This window comes from Acomys russatus, chromosome 19 (assembly GCF_903995435.1).
Source record: "Acomys russatus chromosome 19, mAcoRus1.1, whole genome shotgun sequence".
NCBI classification, from domain to species: Eukaryota; Metazoa; Chordata; class Mammalia; order Rodentia; family Muridae; genus Acomys; species Acomys russatus.
The window spans coordinates 62,652,123-62,669,406 of NC_067155.1; the positions used below are offsets into that span (position 1 = coordinate 62,652,123).

The 17,284-nt window shown below is 50.1% G+C and overlaps 1 protein-coding gene across 4 annotated transcripts in view; it reads right to left on the bottom strand.

Moving 5' to 3' along the window:
• Git2 (GIT ArfGAP 2) overlaps window positions 1–17,284 on the bottom strand; it is a 48,461-nt gene that overhangs the window by 11,716 nt on the left and 19,461 nt on the right. For 2 of the 4 annotated variants that reach the window (XM_051161718.1, XM_051161717.1), the window contains exons 8-14: window positions 13,885–13,930; window positions 12,862–12,913; window positions 9,850–9,922; window positions 9,528–9,625; window positions 8,374–8,489; window positions 3,695–3,833; window positions 1,901–2,050 (exon numbers count right to left, since the gene is read on the bottom strand). In XM_051161718.1, coding sequence (XP_051017675.1) covers window positions 1,901–2,050; window positions 3,695–3,833; window positions 8,374–8,489; window positions 9,528–9,625; window positions 9,850–9,922; window positions 12,862–12,913; window positions 13,885–13,930 — 674 coding nt within the window. The remainder of the gene's footprint in view (window positions 1–1,900; window positions 2,051–3,694; window positions 3,834–8,373; window positions 8,490–9,527; window positions 9,626–9,849; window positions 9,923–12,861; window positions 12,914–13,884; window positions 13,931–17,284) is intronic. The other 2 variants (XM_051161719.1, XM_051161720.1) reach the window with 2 other exon arrangements.

Sequence of the window (17,284 nt, forward strand, 5' to 3'; positions counted from 1 at the left end):
ATGTCTAACCCACTAAGCCGTCTCCCCAGTCTTTGCTCTACGTTTCTCAGAGATAGTCAAAACACCTACTTTCAGAGATATGAGTTGTCTCTAGCAATTAAAACAAAAACAGAAACTTACTATGTGTGCATGTACTTGGTGCCTGAGTGTAGTGGTCAGGACAGTTGTGTGGCGTCTCCTGCCTTCACGTGGGTGCCGGGACTTGAACCCAGGCTGTCAGGCTCTACAGCAAATTCCTCTACCTGCTGAGCATCTCACCAGCCAACTTTTAGTTTTCTTTACTACTTCTTTGCACATGTGTGTGCACGTGTGAGTGCAGCACTGGGCATCTTGGCAGTCACGCTTTCCCTTCTGTACTGACGCGAGGTGTCTTGCTGAGCCCGGGGCTCACTATTCTGGCTAGTCTGGCTAATGGCTCGCTCTGGAAACTCCATTTCTGCTTCTGGTGCTTGGGTACTGAGGGTGGACCACTGTGCCCAACCAACCTGGTTTTGTACATGGGTTCTGGGGTCTGAACTTCAATCTTCTCACAGATCGCCTCTATGAACACTAAAAGGAGAGCTATGGATAAAAAAAGGCAATGCCTGGCAGACCAATTTACAAAGGCAGATTTCAGAAAAAAAAAAACCACCCAAGAAACTGCTAATTGTGGTGACCATATTGACTACCATGTCTGTGAGACCCTTCTCAGGAAAAGCGGAGGAAACCCAAGTCCTCTGCTATAGCGAAAAGCTCTTGGCCTCTTGGTCGCAGCTGCACGGCAGTGCTGAATCATCGGCAGGTGCTCTCACCCTCTGCAGTGCGCTATGGGAGCTGCTGACTTCAGAGGCCCTCAGCACCTCACTCTGAGCAGGCAGGAGCTCCAGTCTCTGGCATTCCTTTAGGAGATGCACCCTGTGACCAGGACTTACAATGGTTTCAGTTTAAATAGCACTCCTCAACAATAGCGTAAAAACACCAGCCCGTCTGCTGTGCTCCTCCTGGGACACATAAAGAGCTTGTCTCCCAAGAGAATCAGCGATGAGTGCTGCCTGCCCACTCCTGCAGGTGAGTCTCTGGAGCAGCAGCTCTCAACCTCCCTAGTGTGGCGGACCTGTTAGTACAGCTCATGTCCTGGTGACCCAACCACAACATCATTTCATAGCTGTGATTTGCTGCTGTTATGAGTCGTAATGTAAGTATCTGTGTCTCCCCACCCCCACCCCAAAGGCTGAGAAGCACTGCTCTAGGGCAATGGCTAGGACTGTGTCCAACATATGCTAGTACAGGCGGGGTGTGGGAGTCGGCTGAGGGCCAAGCCCTAGTGCAGTGAGCTGACGCTGCAGAGGGTTGCCAGGGAGGCAGTCAGAGTAAGCACCCACAGAGAGCACACTGCACGGTGCATGCTAGGACTGCGCGTGTGCTGGCAAGCGTGCGCTGCCTGCCCTGTATGCAGGTGCGGCTGGGAGGAGGGAGAAAGGAGGAGGGAAGATCTCATTCATGCCTTCCAGACCCCAGAAAGCTCGGGATGGGGAAAAGCTGCCTCACACAAATACTCGGCTGTTAGGTCTGTCCTGGGGGAGAATGCACTTTTACACACAAACCCAAGGCCTTGCGCTCATAGAGCACACACTGACTATATCCCCAGCCAAACACAAGGCCTGAGCTCAGGACCTTACGCATGCTAGGCAGATGCACTACCACTGAGCTGCAGTCCCTAACCCTGCTCTGGACGTGTTTCTGATCAGAGCATGTCATTCCAACACCCCCCACACTGCTTTCATGACAGCTCGGCCCCGGGGTTTCTAGGTCTGTTACAGTACATGTCTCCCTTCCCTCTGACCACAAGCATGGTGACTGGGACTCTCCTTCTGCTGTGGGATCAATTAGTCAGCCACCCTGGCATTTATTAACATGTTACCTTTTTCTGCATAATTCTCAGCTCGTCACTCAAGTTGTTATTCACCTTCATTAGCTGGTGTATCTTGGCCTCAGAAGCCACTAGGGCGCTTTTGACCTCCATAAATTCCTGCACAGTGACTGGTCCATCTGACAAATCTGAATCTAGGCTCTAAAAATAAACCGGGAAAATGTTCACAATCTGAGATGATGATGTCAAAGGCTAACAGCTAAAGAGTTTCCACGCCAGCTCAACTGAAAGTTAAACCACACGAAACGCAGGGCTGACAGCACTGCTGCAGCCTGCACCACACGGTCCTAAAGGAGCAGGCAGGGCTGCAGGCTGTACGCGCACTGGCTGTCTAAGGTCTGTCCTGACTTGCGTATATTTTCCTCGCTAACTTAAAAACCCTTCTTTTATGAATTCATTCATTCCACACTACTTATTGAGCATTAGGCAGTTTCCAGTGGGATGTATCAGAAGAGAGGACGGAGGCTGCCGCCATGGTGTTAACATCCCAGCAGCATGAGGGAGGAGCAGCTGCCACGTACACACAGCAGCACTGAAGGGGACGCTGTGGAAACAGGCCATGGAGCAGTGGGTGCAGAAGCCGGCCTGGCTGCATGTTAGGGGCGGGGTGAGCTCTGCGCAGTGCCTGAGGAGCCGAGGGCGTCCGTGAGAACGTGTCTGCAGGAGAAGGTTCCCAACAGCACCCGAGCCCAGCTGGAGGCTCCAAGGGGCAGGTGGGAGCCTTGTGAGTCAGTGCAAGGCCTATCCCTGAGGGTCTCACTGAGGGGACTGGCACCGGGCAGCCCGGGCAGGGTGTCCTCCTTCTGCCAATGTAAAGCAGCGAGTGCTGGCGCATGTGAGTCCTCTCCTGCTTCAATCTCCAGGCTTCCGAGTGGAGCTTCTTGTTTATCTCTCTAATGTCTGTGGAGCGACTCTCTGGGTCAGTCCTGGTGACTCAGCCCACGGTGGGGTGGAACCTTCCAGACCCCTTGGCCCTGTCATCTGTCACTGGGCCCCTCTGGCCCACGCCCTGAGGCAGCTGTGCACTGTCCTCAGGGCCTCAGTTCTCCTTTGTGGTGTCACGAACCTCTGGGCTGTGTGTTCTTACTTCTGACAGCCTTTTCCTGAGGCTGTTCCTTCTCTCTGCCCAGACTGTCCTGCTCCACCTCTGCACAGGCCTCAGGCCCACACACCCGAAGGCCCCGATTCAGAGCCTACTGCCCTGACACTCCAGAGTGTGATGCTCTCTCTTTGCACCTCCTAGCTCATCTGCACTTTACGGTGCACACCGCCTGTACAGTGTTTCCTGTCACCGCACCTCTTCCCCATCAGTGGCATCCTCAGGGAAGGAGCTAAGCCTCACTGGGGGGGATAACACGCAGAAAAGCTACTGTGCATAAGATTGAGTGCATAAAGCCTCTGGTCATGCCCCATAAACTGGGTCCTGACCCGACAGGGCTGAGCCTTCTTCACTTGTGCAGGGACCAAGGCCTTGTTTTAAGAGCGTTTACTTTATCTTTGCTTGGCCTGAGGTAGCAGGGAACCCACCTTCATCCCCTTTGCAGCACCTGCAAAGGGCTAAGCCTTGCAATTCTGCAGGAACATTTTATTTTTTTGCATGTGTGTGTGTGTGTGTGTGTGTGTGTGTGTGTATACGCACGTGCGCATGTGCGCTTTTCCTAGTGGTGCTGAGAACTGAACTCAGGGGCTTGTACATGTTTGGCAAACACTGCCATTCAGCTATGGCCCCGTGTGAGAACAAGTTTTAAATGCAACAGGTCTGTCCTGTGTGAGGTGCCTTCTCACCTTCTGCCGGCTTGCCTTGCTTGCTCTGGTCTCCACGTCTGTGTCTTCATCCGAGGCCACGCTGTCATAGTCTGGCTGGTCATTGTCCTGGCTCTCGGTACTGTGCTGGCTACTAACTGTTCTCAAAACGAGCTCCACACTGTCTGCTCACAGAAGAAGAAACAGACTATTTCACACTCAAAATACACCTTTTCCTTCTTAAAAAAACTAGGATGACCTTCTGGTTTAGCCACTTACAGGGCTGAAAGAAGACAGAAAGAGTGACGCTATTTCCACACCTGCAGAGGCTTACAGAAAACAGGCAGCCTGTCGGACAGCTGCACAGGAAGCCAAGTGTTCCTCACTCACCCGCCAAGCCTGCATAAGCTCCCAGAGCTGCCGACTGAGAAGGCAGGGGCCACGTTTGCACACATGGAGCACCCAGGTAAAGTGAGGCACTGGACTGTGACATGTTACAGGGGATGGCAAACTAAACAGAGAGCAGCTGCACAGTGACACTGGCCTTTAATCTCTACATTGGGGAGGAAGAAGCAGGCGGTTCCTAGAGTTTAGAGGCCAGCCTCATCAATATATTGAGCTCCAGGACAGCCAAGGCCACACAGAGACCATGCCTCAAAAACAAAACCCCAGAGAGGGCAGAGCCTAGAAACCAGGCGCAAAGAATATGAAGAGCAGGCCAGAAGACAGACAAGAGAAGACTGGGGGGCTGGAGAGATGCTCAGAGGTTAAGAGCACTGGCTGCTCTTCCAGAGGCCCAGAATTCAATTCCCAGCAACCATGTGGCACTCACAACCACCTATAATGTGATCTGGTGCCCTCTTCTGGCATGCAGGTGTACATGCAGGCAGAACACTGAATACAGTCTTAAAAAAAAAAAAAAAAAAAAGAGGAGACTGGAGCAAGCAGACACACACGTGTACATTATTGGTAGCCTCCATTCCACAGACGAGGAGCAGGGAGAGTTCACAAACCACCGAGGACTCAGTTTATTTGAGGCAACTCAAGTTATCTCCAATGTCCAATGCTGTTTTACCGATAGGTTCACCTGGACAGTAAATTCAGGTTTCTTAGGAAAGGTAGTGGAGCTGGGCATGGTGGCGCACGCCTTTAATCCCAGCACTGGGGAGGCAGAGGCAGGCGGATCACTGTGAGTTCGAGGCCAGCGTGGTCTACAGAGTCCAGGCCAGCCAGGGCTACACAGAGAAACCCTGTCTTGAATAACAAACAAACAAAGACACTGGACCTATTTTAACTTTTAAAACAAATCTTTAAAATACACCATCATGCCAATAGAGAGGTGACAAAGACTGCACACAGAGCCCGTAGACACTAATGAGGAATGGTGCAGACTATCCACCGCCTCTGTGACACGCTGGTCTGTTTCTCTCTGGTCATCTTTCTAAGCATACACGGTCTAGTTATTCTCAGAATACATTCCACAAACTTGTCACTGAGATTCTTGGAGGAGACAGAGGAGTTTAGTTCCTAAGAGCCACCGGTCATAGCATTTTCACAAACCAATCAACACGCAGCCTTGTTTTACGTGCTTCTGTTTAAGGACACCCTAAGTACTACAGGCCATGGACTCATGAGCACAACTTGAGGCCAGCGAGAGGACGCTCATCAAGCACGCACACCTTCCCCAGGAGCCGCTCCTCAGCCTCCTCGTGCTCAGGGACACTGCTCAGCGCCTTCCCCACTGTTCGTGAGCAGTGAAATCACCAACAGAACGTATGAGAACACGGACAGGCATGGCACGAAGCAGCCTATGAAAGGTCACTTACACAGCATGAAAACTGGACACAGTGCAGGGAGGTACCAGCCTCAACCTTGGCCAGGAGTGGGCTTTGTGCAAATACCCAGTCTGCTGGTGAGGAGCAGTTACACGTGCATATTCCTAAGTTGTCAGGTACGGTCTCCCATACATTATCTATATATATACACGTACCTTACAAACGGTAAGGCATACCAAACCTTTAAAGAATGTATTATTGGGCTGGAGAGATGGCTCAGAGGTTAAGAGCCCTGACTGCTCCTCCAGAGGTCCTGAGCTCAATTCCCAGCAACCACATGGTGGCTCACAGCCATCTATAGAGAAATCTAGCGCCCTCTTCTGGCCTGCAGGTGTACATGCAAGAAGAACACTGCATACATAATAAATAAATCTTTAAAAAACGTGCTGTTTTACTTTACACCACTGAGCACTTCTAGAAGCGAGCACCACTCATGTGACTGCCCCTCTAGAACTGACTGTTTTTGTACTTCTAGAAGCGAGCACCACTCATGTGACTGCCCCTCTAGAACTGACTGTTTTTGTACTTCTAGAAGCGAGCACCACTCATGTGACTGACTGCCCCTCTAGAACTGACTGTTTTTGTACTTCTAGAAGCGAGCACCACCCATGTGACTGCCCCTCTAGAACTGACTGTTTTTGTACTTCTAGAAGCGAGCACCACCCATGTGACTGCCCCTCTAGAACTGACTGTTTTTGTACTTCTAGAAGCGAGCACCACCCATGTGACTGCCCCTCTAGAACTGACTGTTTTTGTACTTCTAGAAGCGAGCACCACCCATGTGACTGCCCCTCTAGAACTGACTATTTTTGTACTTCTAGAAGCGAGCACCACCCATGTGACTGCCCCTCTAGAACTGACTGTTTTTGTACTTCTAGAAGCGAGCACCACCCATGTGACTGGCCCTCTAGAACTGACTGTTTTTGTACTTCTAGAAGCGAGCACCACCCATGTGACTGCCCCTCTAGAACTGACTGTTTTTGTACTTCTAGAAGCGAGCACCACCCATGTGACTGCCCCTCTAGAACTGACTGTTTTTGTACTTCTAGAAGCGAGCACCACCCATGTGACTGCCCCTCTAGAACTGACTGTTTTTGTACTTCTAGAAGCGAGCACCACCCATGTGACTGCCCCTCTAGAACTGACTGTTTTTGTACTTCTAGAAGCGAGCACCACCCATGTGACTGGCCCTCTAGAACTGACTGTTTTTGTACTTCTAGAAGCGAGCACCACCCATGTGACTGGCCCTCTAGAACTGACTGTTTTTGTACTTCTAGAAGCGAGCACCACCCATGTGACTGGCCCTCTAGAACTGACTGTTTTTGTACTTCTAGAAGCGAGCACCACCCATGTGACTGCCCCTCTAGAACTGACTGTTTAGTTCTTCCCAATGTTTCTGACATCATACACTAACGTGGAGCATCTGACAGTCTCTCTCTCAGGGCAGGAAGGTTTTGAGGTTCCAAAGTTATGCAAAGACAAGACTCTTTGGACTGCGCCTTCACAGACTGTCTTTTCTCTTGGTTGAATTAACAGAAGCAAATTCCTTAACTAGCAAGAGGAAACACAGAGTATTATAGGTTAATGATTCCTGCCTTTGAGGACTGTGATATTTATTGACCGGAACCTTAATTTTTTTCCTTCCTCTCTCCCCCAGCCCCCTTCCCCCTCACTCCTTCCCTCCCCCTTTCTCTAAGACACGGTTTCTCTCTGTAGCCTTGGCTGTCCTGGATGCATTTTGTAGACCCGCCTGCCTCTGCCCCTGAGTGCTGGGATTATGGGAGTGCACTGCCACGCCTGCTGGGGCCTTAATTTCTATGGTACAAATATCTTGTTCAAGTGCCTCACAGTAAAGGCATGGTTCCTGTATCTATAAAAAACAAGAACAAGGTTAGGGCCTGGCTATCTGGCCATGGAGGAAGTGGGCTCCTGTGTCTGGGACAGGGACTGTGTGAGCCTTCCCACAATGCTCAGTGTGCTTGTGGTCACCATGCTGCAGGCACTCGCGTTTACAGTGCTGAGTTCTAACCACTTAGAGGCCCAGGGGCCCTGGAAGTGAGGAGTGACAGCAGGAAGTACAACTGTAACCAGGGCCCTGGAAGTGAGGAGTGACAGCAGGAAGTACAACTGTAACCAGGGCCCTGGAAGTGAGGAGTGACAGCAGGAAGTACAACTGTAACCAGGGCCCTGGAAGTGAGGAGTGACAGCAGGAAGTACAACTGTAACCAGGGCCCTGGAAGTGAGGAGTGACAGCAGGAAGTACAACTGTAACCAGGGCCCTGGAAGTGAGGCGTGACAGCAAGAAGTACAACTGTAACCAGGGCCCTGGAAGTGAGGAGTGACAGCAGGAAGTACAACTGTAACCAGGGCCCTGGAAGTGAGGAGTGACAGCAGGAAGTACAACTGTAACCAGGGCCCTGGAAGTGAGGAGTGACAGCAGGAAGTACAACTGTAACCAGGGCCCTGGAAGTGAGGCGTGACAGCAGGAAGTACAACTGTAACCAGGGCCCTGGAAGTGAGGCGTGACAGCAGGAAGTACAACTGTAACCAGGGCCCTGGAAGTGAGGAGTGACAGCAGGAAGTACAACTGTAACCAGGGGCCTTCATTTCCTCATTTGTGTTCTCTGGAAACATAAGTCAGGCTTCTGGATTAATTTCAAGGTACCAATTTTATGGGGGAAAAGTCAGAAAGAGATAACCCTGAACAATACTTAGTATTTTTGAAGTACTCCTTATTCACCAGGGCTCCAATAGGTTCACTCCTGTCACCATGAATCAGCAATGAGACTCGGCAGGCATGGCTCTGTACGACTGCCCTGTCCCCTGAGGCTCTGCACTGAATTCCGTGACTCAGAAGGCCCCGGGTGCGCTCGCGCAGCTGGACACTTGCCTTTTGACCTGGAGAGAGGACTGCCCTGCTGTCTCCTCTTGGCGTCACTGAGGATGTCGATGACTAGCGTAGCAAACTCGTGGGCGTTAAACCGAGCTAATTTCTGTCTGCCCTAAGGGTGAGAAAATATGGGAAATATTCTCCAGTGTAAAGCTACAAGCATGCAGTGACAGCAGACGTATGCAAGGTCTCCCAGCTCACTCACATGAACTCACTCACCATCACTCTCTAGTTAACACTAATGTTTCCTGTGGCAGCAGCTTCAATCCACTTACGCCAGAGAACTTAACGTTTACATTTGCACAAGACACATTTGCTGCTATGAATGAAAATAAAATGATTCTGGCTGGATTGTAGCTCACTGCTGCAACGCTTGACAAGCAGGTGAGGCCCTGGGCTCAATCCTGATAGCAGCTGGATATAAAAACCCTGTTCCATTATCAATGATTTAATTCTGAAGTGAGTGAAAGTCAAACTGGAGAGAAATCTCCAAATTCAAAGATGAGGTTATAGGCTGGATGTGGCTCCTCTTACAGACTGCCATCAGTCAGACTTAGCCCTCTCCACATCCCCTCACTCCTGCCAGGCTGAGGCTCCTGAAATGTGCGAGCTCTACAGACAACATACTGGCCAGGATGACTTGCAGAGAGCCGCCTGCCGCTGCCTCCTGAGTGTGGGGTTAAAGGCGCACGCCGCCACCACCACACCCGGCTGCTGGAAACACCCTTAAACGAGGATGTACTTAAATTTGAGGTTTCTGATCATCGAGACAACAGGTCCCTCCCACTTCCTCCTCCCGACTTCCCTCACCCCATCTCTGTCATGGTCTTACTGTGCAGCCCAGGCTGGCTTCCAGCGTGAGGTCCTCCTGCCCCAGCTTCCTGAGCTCTGTGATCATTCAAGAAGCCAGCAAGCCGCCCACAACCTTGCCAGCAACATGAACCCGCCCTGCTCCCCTGCCAGCCTGGAGCGCCCTTTACCATCTTTTACTATTTCTTTTCACATCTGTATGCTGTCTGTACTTTTCTGTTCATATGTGCTTCTCTTGCCAATTCTCAAGCTGTCTGTTTATGGGTACACAGGATGCTAAGTACCATGCCACCAGTCACCCCCAAACACTAATAGTAACCTTCCACACCGAGCCACTTGCCTGGTTTCGTGTTGAGGAGTACTCAGGGTTGACTGGTAGGAAGGGGACGGCGGTTGTCTCGGTTACCAGGGTGCTGTGGTTTTGCGTGGCAAGCCAGACTAGCCGGAGGAAAAGAGCCAGAGACAAAATCTCACCACACCTGTGGGGCCACGGCTCCGCTGGGAGGCATGGCTCACACACTGCGAGGGACACCTGGGGAAGCACACTCAGAAGCCAAAATGTGCACAAGGACACGTCAACACATGGGTTACCAGGACAGTAGCCACTGGGCCACCGCCCACTGAGCGCAGAAGCTTAGTGGATAGGCTGCATGTTACGTCACCTGCATCAGTCTCTCGCCTGTCAACTTCATCGTACACGTCCATGGCAAGTTCTTCAAACAAATGATTACTTAGCTGAAAGGAAAAATATCAGGAACACAAGGACAGCAATTAACACTGGGAAGATGCCTGGGACTCATTCACCCTTTACCTCCACTGTCTCCCTCAAAGCTAGTGTCTACTGAGCACCCACCACTAGGCACTACAGCCAAGACCAATTCCCAGATGGTGCAGGCCCGCTAGGAGCAGCTGCCTCTCAGGCCTTGCTCTACAAGACAAGCTACTGCCACAGAGGAGCAAGAGGAACTCAGGAGAACCTGCTCAAAGACAAGTTTCCACTCTGCTCAAAGTCTGCTGTCCTGACAACTTTTATCTGCTCTACAAAAGGGAGGGATCCTAAATCCCTGGCAGGATAAAGAAGTGAAAATGCTCAGTGGGGCTGGCGATGAAGCTCAGTGGCAGAATGTCTGCCTGTGCTGGGCAAGGCTGAGAGTTAGACACCGTTGGGAGCACAGAAAAGCACTACCGTGCAAGCCTTCTCAGCAAGGTGCCTTTGCTGGCTTCCTATCAGGGGAAGCACCATGTGGCTCCTGACCGTACTGTGGGGTGCAGCTCACAGCACAATCACAATCACACAGACCAAGGCCCTGTCACAGCAGCGGGAACTAGGGGGACTATCAGGGTCTCTCCACTGAGACGAGCAGAAGCCCCAGCCAGGGGCTCTGGCTCTTCTGTCTCACGAGACTCATCCTGAAACTTCAGCAGCTGTGACTTCTTCCCTGACTGCCTTGAGCCCTGTGAGGACAGACGCTGAAGGTGTCACACTGCCCACTGCTCCTGACGTCCACACACAGAACATGGCATCTGGAGGGACATCCACTTGGCCGGACGAACCTGGAGGCCTTTATTCAGCAACTTAAAATACTGGCTACAGAGCCCTCAGATGAACACAAGAAACACTATGATACTGTGTGAAAAAAAGCAGGATATGAATTTCTGTTACTACAGTTTCCAGAAAGGGGGGGAAAATACAAATAGGAAATAAAAACTGAAGGAAATATGCCAACATGCTGATGTGAGCTCACAAAGAGCGAGGTGACAGAGAATGGTCCATCTCTGTTCTGTTTCTCTGGTGTTCTCACATTACATTTATTGTTTAAAATAAACCCTGCAAGCATGGTGCCAGGGAAGATGAGGTCTCGGAGCTCAAATAGGCTTGAGAACCATCCAGTTTCTACCTGCAAGGGTTTGGACTGCAAGCTGTTTTGCTGTCACTAAGGGCAACATGGCTACACTCCTGAGGGCTTGTAGACATGAAGTTGCTCTAGTCTCACCTCACAGGCAAGGAATTTGAGGCACAGATGTTATTAGCCTTAAGACCGTCAAAATGCTAACATTTAATAATTCAAGAATTATTAAATATTATTTATAACATAAATTTATTAACATATTAAACATAAAACATTGATTTTTGCTATATTTCTCTCAGTTTTTCACTAGGGAGGAAGAAGAAAGTATGAGACAGACACAGGAAGGGAGGAAAGAACAAAACGAAGAGGAAGCGAAGGATGAGGAGGAAGGAAGTGGAGATGAGTACTACACGGCCCTGGAAGATGAGCAGCCACCTGTGAGGAGTAAGATAATGAGAGACGAGTGCTGCACGGCCTGGCAGAGCAGCCACCTGTGAGGAGGACACCCTGAGGTGTTGACAGGGCAGAGACAGTGCCCTTTCCCCTAGCACTCCTTTTGGAGAGGAGGCTCTGTGCTTGCAGGGCTGAGGGTGACACACAGCCTAAAGACTTAAGATCATATTAAACTCTGCCCAAGGAATTTATTTAATGCTCACGCCATGTTAGGTATTACAGAAATAACCTCAGGTTTCATGTGGCATCCAGCCCAGCTGACATACAAAGGAGGAGTTTGTCTGTCTGTTATGTATAACAAAAGTTTGCTTACAGACTACCAGCAACTACAAGGAAAGCACACACTGTGGTGCTGCCTCGAAAGCTTGATGTCTTATCTGTCATACTGTATGGCCTCCTTAGTTTAAGAAAGCAGTAACACACACAAACACACAAACTGTATACAGAACACAGAGACACCAAATTGCATAAACACATTTATTTCACAGTACAGTTAAATGCTAGTGAAGATAAGCTCATTTTCTGTCCTACCCAGTGAGGGGCTCTGTGAAGAGGGCAGGAAGCTGAGGGACGGGAACGAGGCAAGACAGACATTCAGGCCAAAGTCCTGGAGCAGGGCTCGAAGGCAGTTACTTTTGGCTTCAGAGAGCTAATCTGCAGAGCCACCCCAGCAATGATGTACCCCTGACCAGAAGGGAAATAAGACGGTGCTGAAGGGTCCTTAAGGTGACGAAAAGAAGCAAAGGCTCTTGGCTCTGATCCAGGAGCACCAAGAACAGTGAGGAGTGAAATCTCACAAGGCAACCAAGAAGCTCCTGGGGAGGCTTCTGGGGAGGCTGACAGAGGGAAGACACTCTCCCAGGGCCTCGGGCAAGTACAGACAGATATTAATGAGAGCTTATGAGCCACAGGCCTGGGCAAACTCTCAACGCACATATGGGTCAGATCACCAGCTTTCAGAAGCATAAACCTAAAAGGCTTGCTGTGGAATGGTGCACCATGGCTCCAGCGGGTGAACACAGACTCCCTGCCCTGACAGCGCCAACTAGGAGCACTCCTCAGTATCCCATATGACTAATGTAAGGAACCCCAAGGAAGGGCACCCCATTCACTCCGGCACCCTGAGAGGTACGCAGAACTCTGGTGGAAAACAATCCTCTTCTATCACAGGCAAGGGCTGCGCTTCACTTAACACAACAGAGAAGAACGCGGGTTGTCTGAAATAGTCAGTGGGCTGGATATACGAAGGGGCTTTTGGTCTCTGTTGCTCCACAGAGCCAATGGCCTACTTCTAATCTAACAGTCATCTGATGCTGACCACAGGGACCGTCAGGGTTTCCACACTGGGGTGTACCAGAAACAGATACTCACAGATTGAAGTTTCTTCTTGGCAGCTTTTGCCAACTCAGACAAATCCAGGCTGCTAAGAAAATGCACAGACCATTAAGCAAGTAAATAGAAGCATTGTGTGAACTCTCTAGAAGATTGAGACACCCAAAGGATGAAATATTATGGTTTATGGACCCATTTGAGCCAAGCATTCTGTAGCTGAAGAGTCCTGGAAGAGACTGAAACAATTTGGCCAGCAACGCTGAGGAGAGAACACTGCCCCACAGCTGAGGCAGACAAGCTACCACTCTTCACCTCTAGGCCTGGGGTGTGGCTCAGTGGTGAAGTCTTTCGGCCACATCTTACACAAAGGAAAAAAGAAAAAGCAAGAAAAAGAAAGAAAGAAAGAAAGACAGACAGACAAACGGTAAGGGAAACTGAAAAGGCAGAAGACAGGGTCCCAGCTGGCAGTGGATTATATCACGGGCTCTAGCAGCGCTGGCCCAAGGACGCTTCGGGCGGTAGTCAGCTCTCCTTACAGGCCGCAGCAGCAGGCGAGGCCTTTCTGCTCAGCTCATGAACTAAGGATGGTTTGTATGTGTTTGAACGTTTTGGGTAGAGAAGACCTACAAGCTTGATTTCCCACACCCAGCCTGTTACTGTAAGAGCCGCTGACACCCTGAGCGGCTGGGACAGGCTCACAGCGCACAAACATTTCCTATCCAGACCGGGACAACAAAAAGTTTGCTAACCTATTTTAGGCAAAGAAAAAAAAAATCTCTTCCGACACAAAAATGCCGTGAATACGAGCTATAGGCACAAAATACCAGGACAAGGGCCAAAGTCCTGTCAGCACCACTGGCTGTAAGTCCTTATTGGTAGAGCTGCTATCTCTGCTCTTCCCAAGTCAAGTCCCACATGGTGGTTTACTTACAGCCGTCTGATTTCCAAAGTGTATAGCCATAAAAGAGAAAAATGTATGGGCTCTGTTACATACGAGACACAATACACGTAAACACTATAAACCAAGACAATACTGGGCACATAAACCAGAGTGGTCCTTACCTGTCTGCCATTTGAGGAATTATAAAGTGCTGTCCGTTTTTGTGATCTGAAACAGAAACCAAAGTTCTGTTTGTGTCAATATCGATACTGAGATATATAAAGGAGTGCAACCATTATTTTCTTAGTTTAGGTTTTCCAATTAGCCATTTTCTGTAATCACGTTTCACATGGGGAAGAGAAGATCTGAGACTGGCTACAAGGTCCCTGGAACCTGCTCACTACTGCTCACCCCAGGACAGCTGAGAGAAGACCGCTGAGGGAGCCAGGCTGGCTCACAGCAGCAGATGGTGAGCTTCACTGAGCCTGGGACAGGCATACAGCCAGGGCCAGAGCAGGTGTGCTTTGCGTGTAGCTCCAGAGGGACTCCACCTTGCCATCTGCCGAGTGACTCTGTCCTTAACGAGGCTCTAGAACACTGATTCACGTTCCAATGAACAACGCCTCCACAAGCACCTATGCAGGGTTTTGTGCAGACCCAGTTTCCCCTCCTAAGGCAGTGCCTGGGAGTGCAGCACACAGTGACCATGAGGCTCGCTTGGTAGGAAGCCGCTATGTCTTGAGTAGCTCTGCTGCTGTATATCCTGAACAAGTCGAGTGCGGTGGCCCACGCCTGCAGCCACAGCACAAGAAGCTAGAGCAGAAGGACTGAGTTACACAAGACCCTGTCTCCCCAAACAAACACTAAACCCACCCTCGTGTTCTCTGCACGGCAGTGTGTGAGTTGCAAAGCTGATCATGAGCTCCCCAAACTACACTCCTGGTTCTTGGGCGGCATCAAATGTGCTTTAATTTGCATCTCTGTAGTGGATAATGACGCTGAATGATGGGCTTGGGTTTTGTTGCTTTGTTTCTTGCCATTTATATGTTTTCTTCAGGTTTTTCTTTTTCTTTTTCATTTGCACTCCAGAGCACAGGAAGTGACCCCTAGCCTGGGAGATGGCTAAGCAGGAAAACCTGTCTGTGGAAGTCAGCTGTGGTAGCAACACCTGTACCCCAGCCCTTCTGCAGGGACATGGGAGGTGGAGACAGGAGACTGCCTGCCATGGGCCAGCTATGCTGCGGTACAGTGTAGGCGCAACACAGTGGAAAGAGAGAACTGACTTCAGAACATTGGCCCTGCCACACCAAACCCACACACGCCCTCACGCACGCCCTCACGCGCACACATGGGTATGGTACTGCATGCCTGCAATCCCAGCCCTCAGGAGGATGACCAAAGTTCAAGGTTGCCCTTGAACACAGCAAATTAGAGACCAGCCTAGGTTACATGAGATCCTGTTTCATCTCTTCCTTGAAAAAAATTTATGTGAATGCCTGTCTCCCCCGCATGTCTGTCTGCACAGCACATACCTGCCCTGTGCTCACAGAGGCCAAAAGAACAATGGCTCTCCTGGGACTGGAATTATACGCAGGCGGGAGCTAACACGTGGGTGCTGGGAACAGAACCTGGGTCCTCTCAACCGCTGAGCCATCCGTCCAGACGCCACCTTGTCTCAGACAGGGTTTCTCTGTGTAACCCTGGCTGTATGGGAACTCAAAGAGATCCTCCTCCCTCTGCTTCCCAAGTGCTGCGATTAAGGGCGTGTGCCACCACCTGATGAGAACCTGTTTTCAAATCTATGAAAAGGAAATGATCGCTCCTTAGCTCTGCACGGCTGCCCCTGCAGGCCTGTTGTACCCAGCACTGCCCAGGTGGAGGTGGAAAACATTCTCAATGCCCAGTCCGTATTTCCTTTTAAAGAATGTCCTGTGGCTTCTGAACACTCACTCGCTCCCAGCATCCGGCTTCTCATCATACTCTTGTTGTACTTCAGAGCCGAAACTTCGGCGTTTAAAGCTGGGCATGGTGGCGCACAGCTCTAGTCCAGGCCTGGAGGTGCTGAGCACGGAGGGCCGCATGGGTTGATGTCAGGTGAGTGTAAGACAGAGTGAGAGCAGCTCAAAAAGCCAGAGAGAGAAAAGGAGAGAGCCTGTGAGGACTTTAGTCTAAGACCACAAAAGCCCGTCCTTCGCTCACAGCTTAGGCTCTGTAACTACGTCTATGACCTAGGTTGCTTGGTAAGTTTTGGTGGACATCCGCTTCCCTGCATGTGGACTGCAGTTGTCCTGCACCCTCACGACTCACACTAAAGGAGATATGCCCTGGCTGTCCATTGTGTTCTGTAACCTTCCTATACTCATAGTTTTAGGAATTTTCTTGGAGGTTCCTTGGGGGTTTTCCGTATAGAAGTCATCTCATTAAGTGAAGGAAGTCTTACCTCTCCCTTACATCTGTTTGTTCTGCTGCCTCTGTGCCGAGAACTGGCACTGGCCTCGGGAGAGCAGCACACGCTGTCAGGACACGGCGCTTTTGGTTTCCTGGGGCAGCCGGTGTCCAGTTAAGCAAACTCCACCTGTTTGCTATTTTTTTTTCTCAATTTTGAATGGATGTTCTCTATCAGCTGAAAACTGTAATTTTTTGCCTTTTAGTTTATTAATGTCCTGAACTACATTAACTATTTTCTTTTTTAAAAAGATTTTTTATTTTATGTGTATGAGTGTTTTGCTTGAGAGTATATATGGGTACCATGTGTGTACTGGGTGCCCAAGGTCAGAAGATGGTGCCAGATCCCCTGAAACTGCAATTGCAGATGACTGTGAGCCAAACTGTGGGTGCTGGGAACTGAACCTGGGTTCTCTGAAAGGGCAGCAGGTATTCCTAACCACTGAGCCGTCTCTCCAGTCACATTAACTGACTGCCAGTTAGTTACATCCAGTGGCTATGCTGCATTTTCTTTTTATATACTGCTGGATTTATCATGTGCTGAGGATTTTATTTCTGCTCACTGACCCCCCCAGGCCTCCCTTCCTTCCTTTTGTTGGGTTTGAGAGCCCACTCGCCTGAATGGAGAAGTACTTCCTCTCTCCTACTTTCTCTCTGTAAGATATTTATTCTTAGTGCGTATGTGAGTCTTTTGCTTACACACACCTGTGAACCACTTACGTTCCTGGGGCCTGCGGAGGTCACAAGAGGAGGTAGACTCCTTTGAAATTTGAGTCACACAGGGTCGTGGACTGCCAGTGGGTGCTGGAGAGAACCCAGACCGTCCTGGAGAGCAGCCAGTGCTCGCCACCACCGAGCTGTCTCTCTAACCCCTCTTCCTATTTTTAAAAACAATTTATCTCATGTGCACTGATGTTTTGTGTGCATGTATGATCGTATGAGGGTGTTGTAGCCCCTAGAACTGGAGTTACAGACAGGTGTGAACTGCCATGTGGATGTTGGGAAGTGAACCCAGGTCCTTTGGAAGAGCAGCCAGTGTTTTTAACTGCCGAGCCATCTCTCCAGCCATGCTTCCTATTTTTTGAACCTGGCATTTTCTTTAATGAGATATGTTGAAGTACAAATTCAAATTCTTGA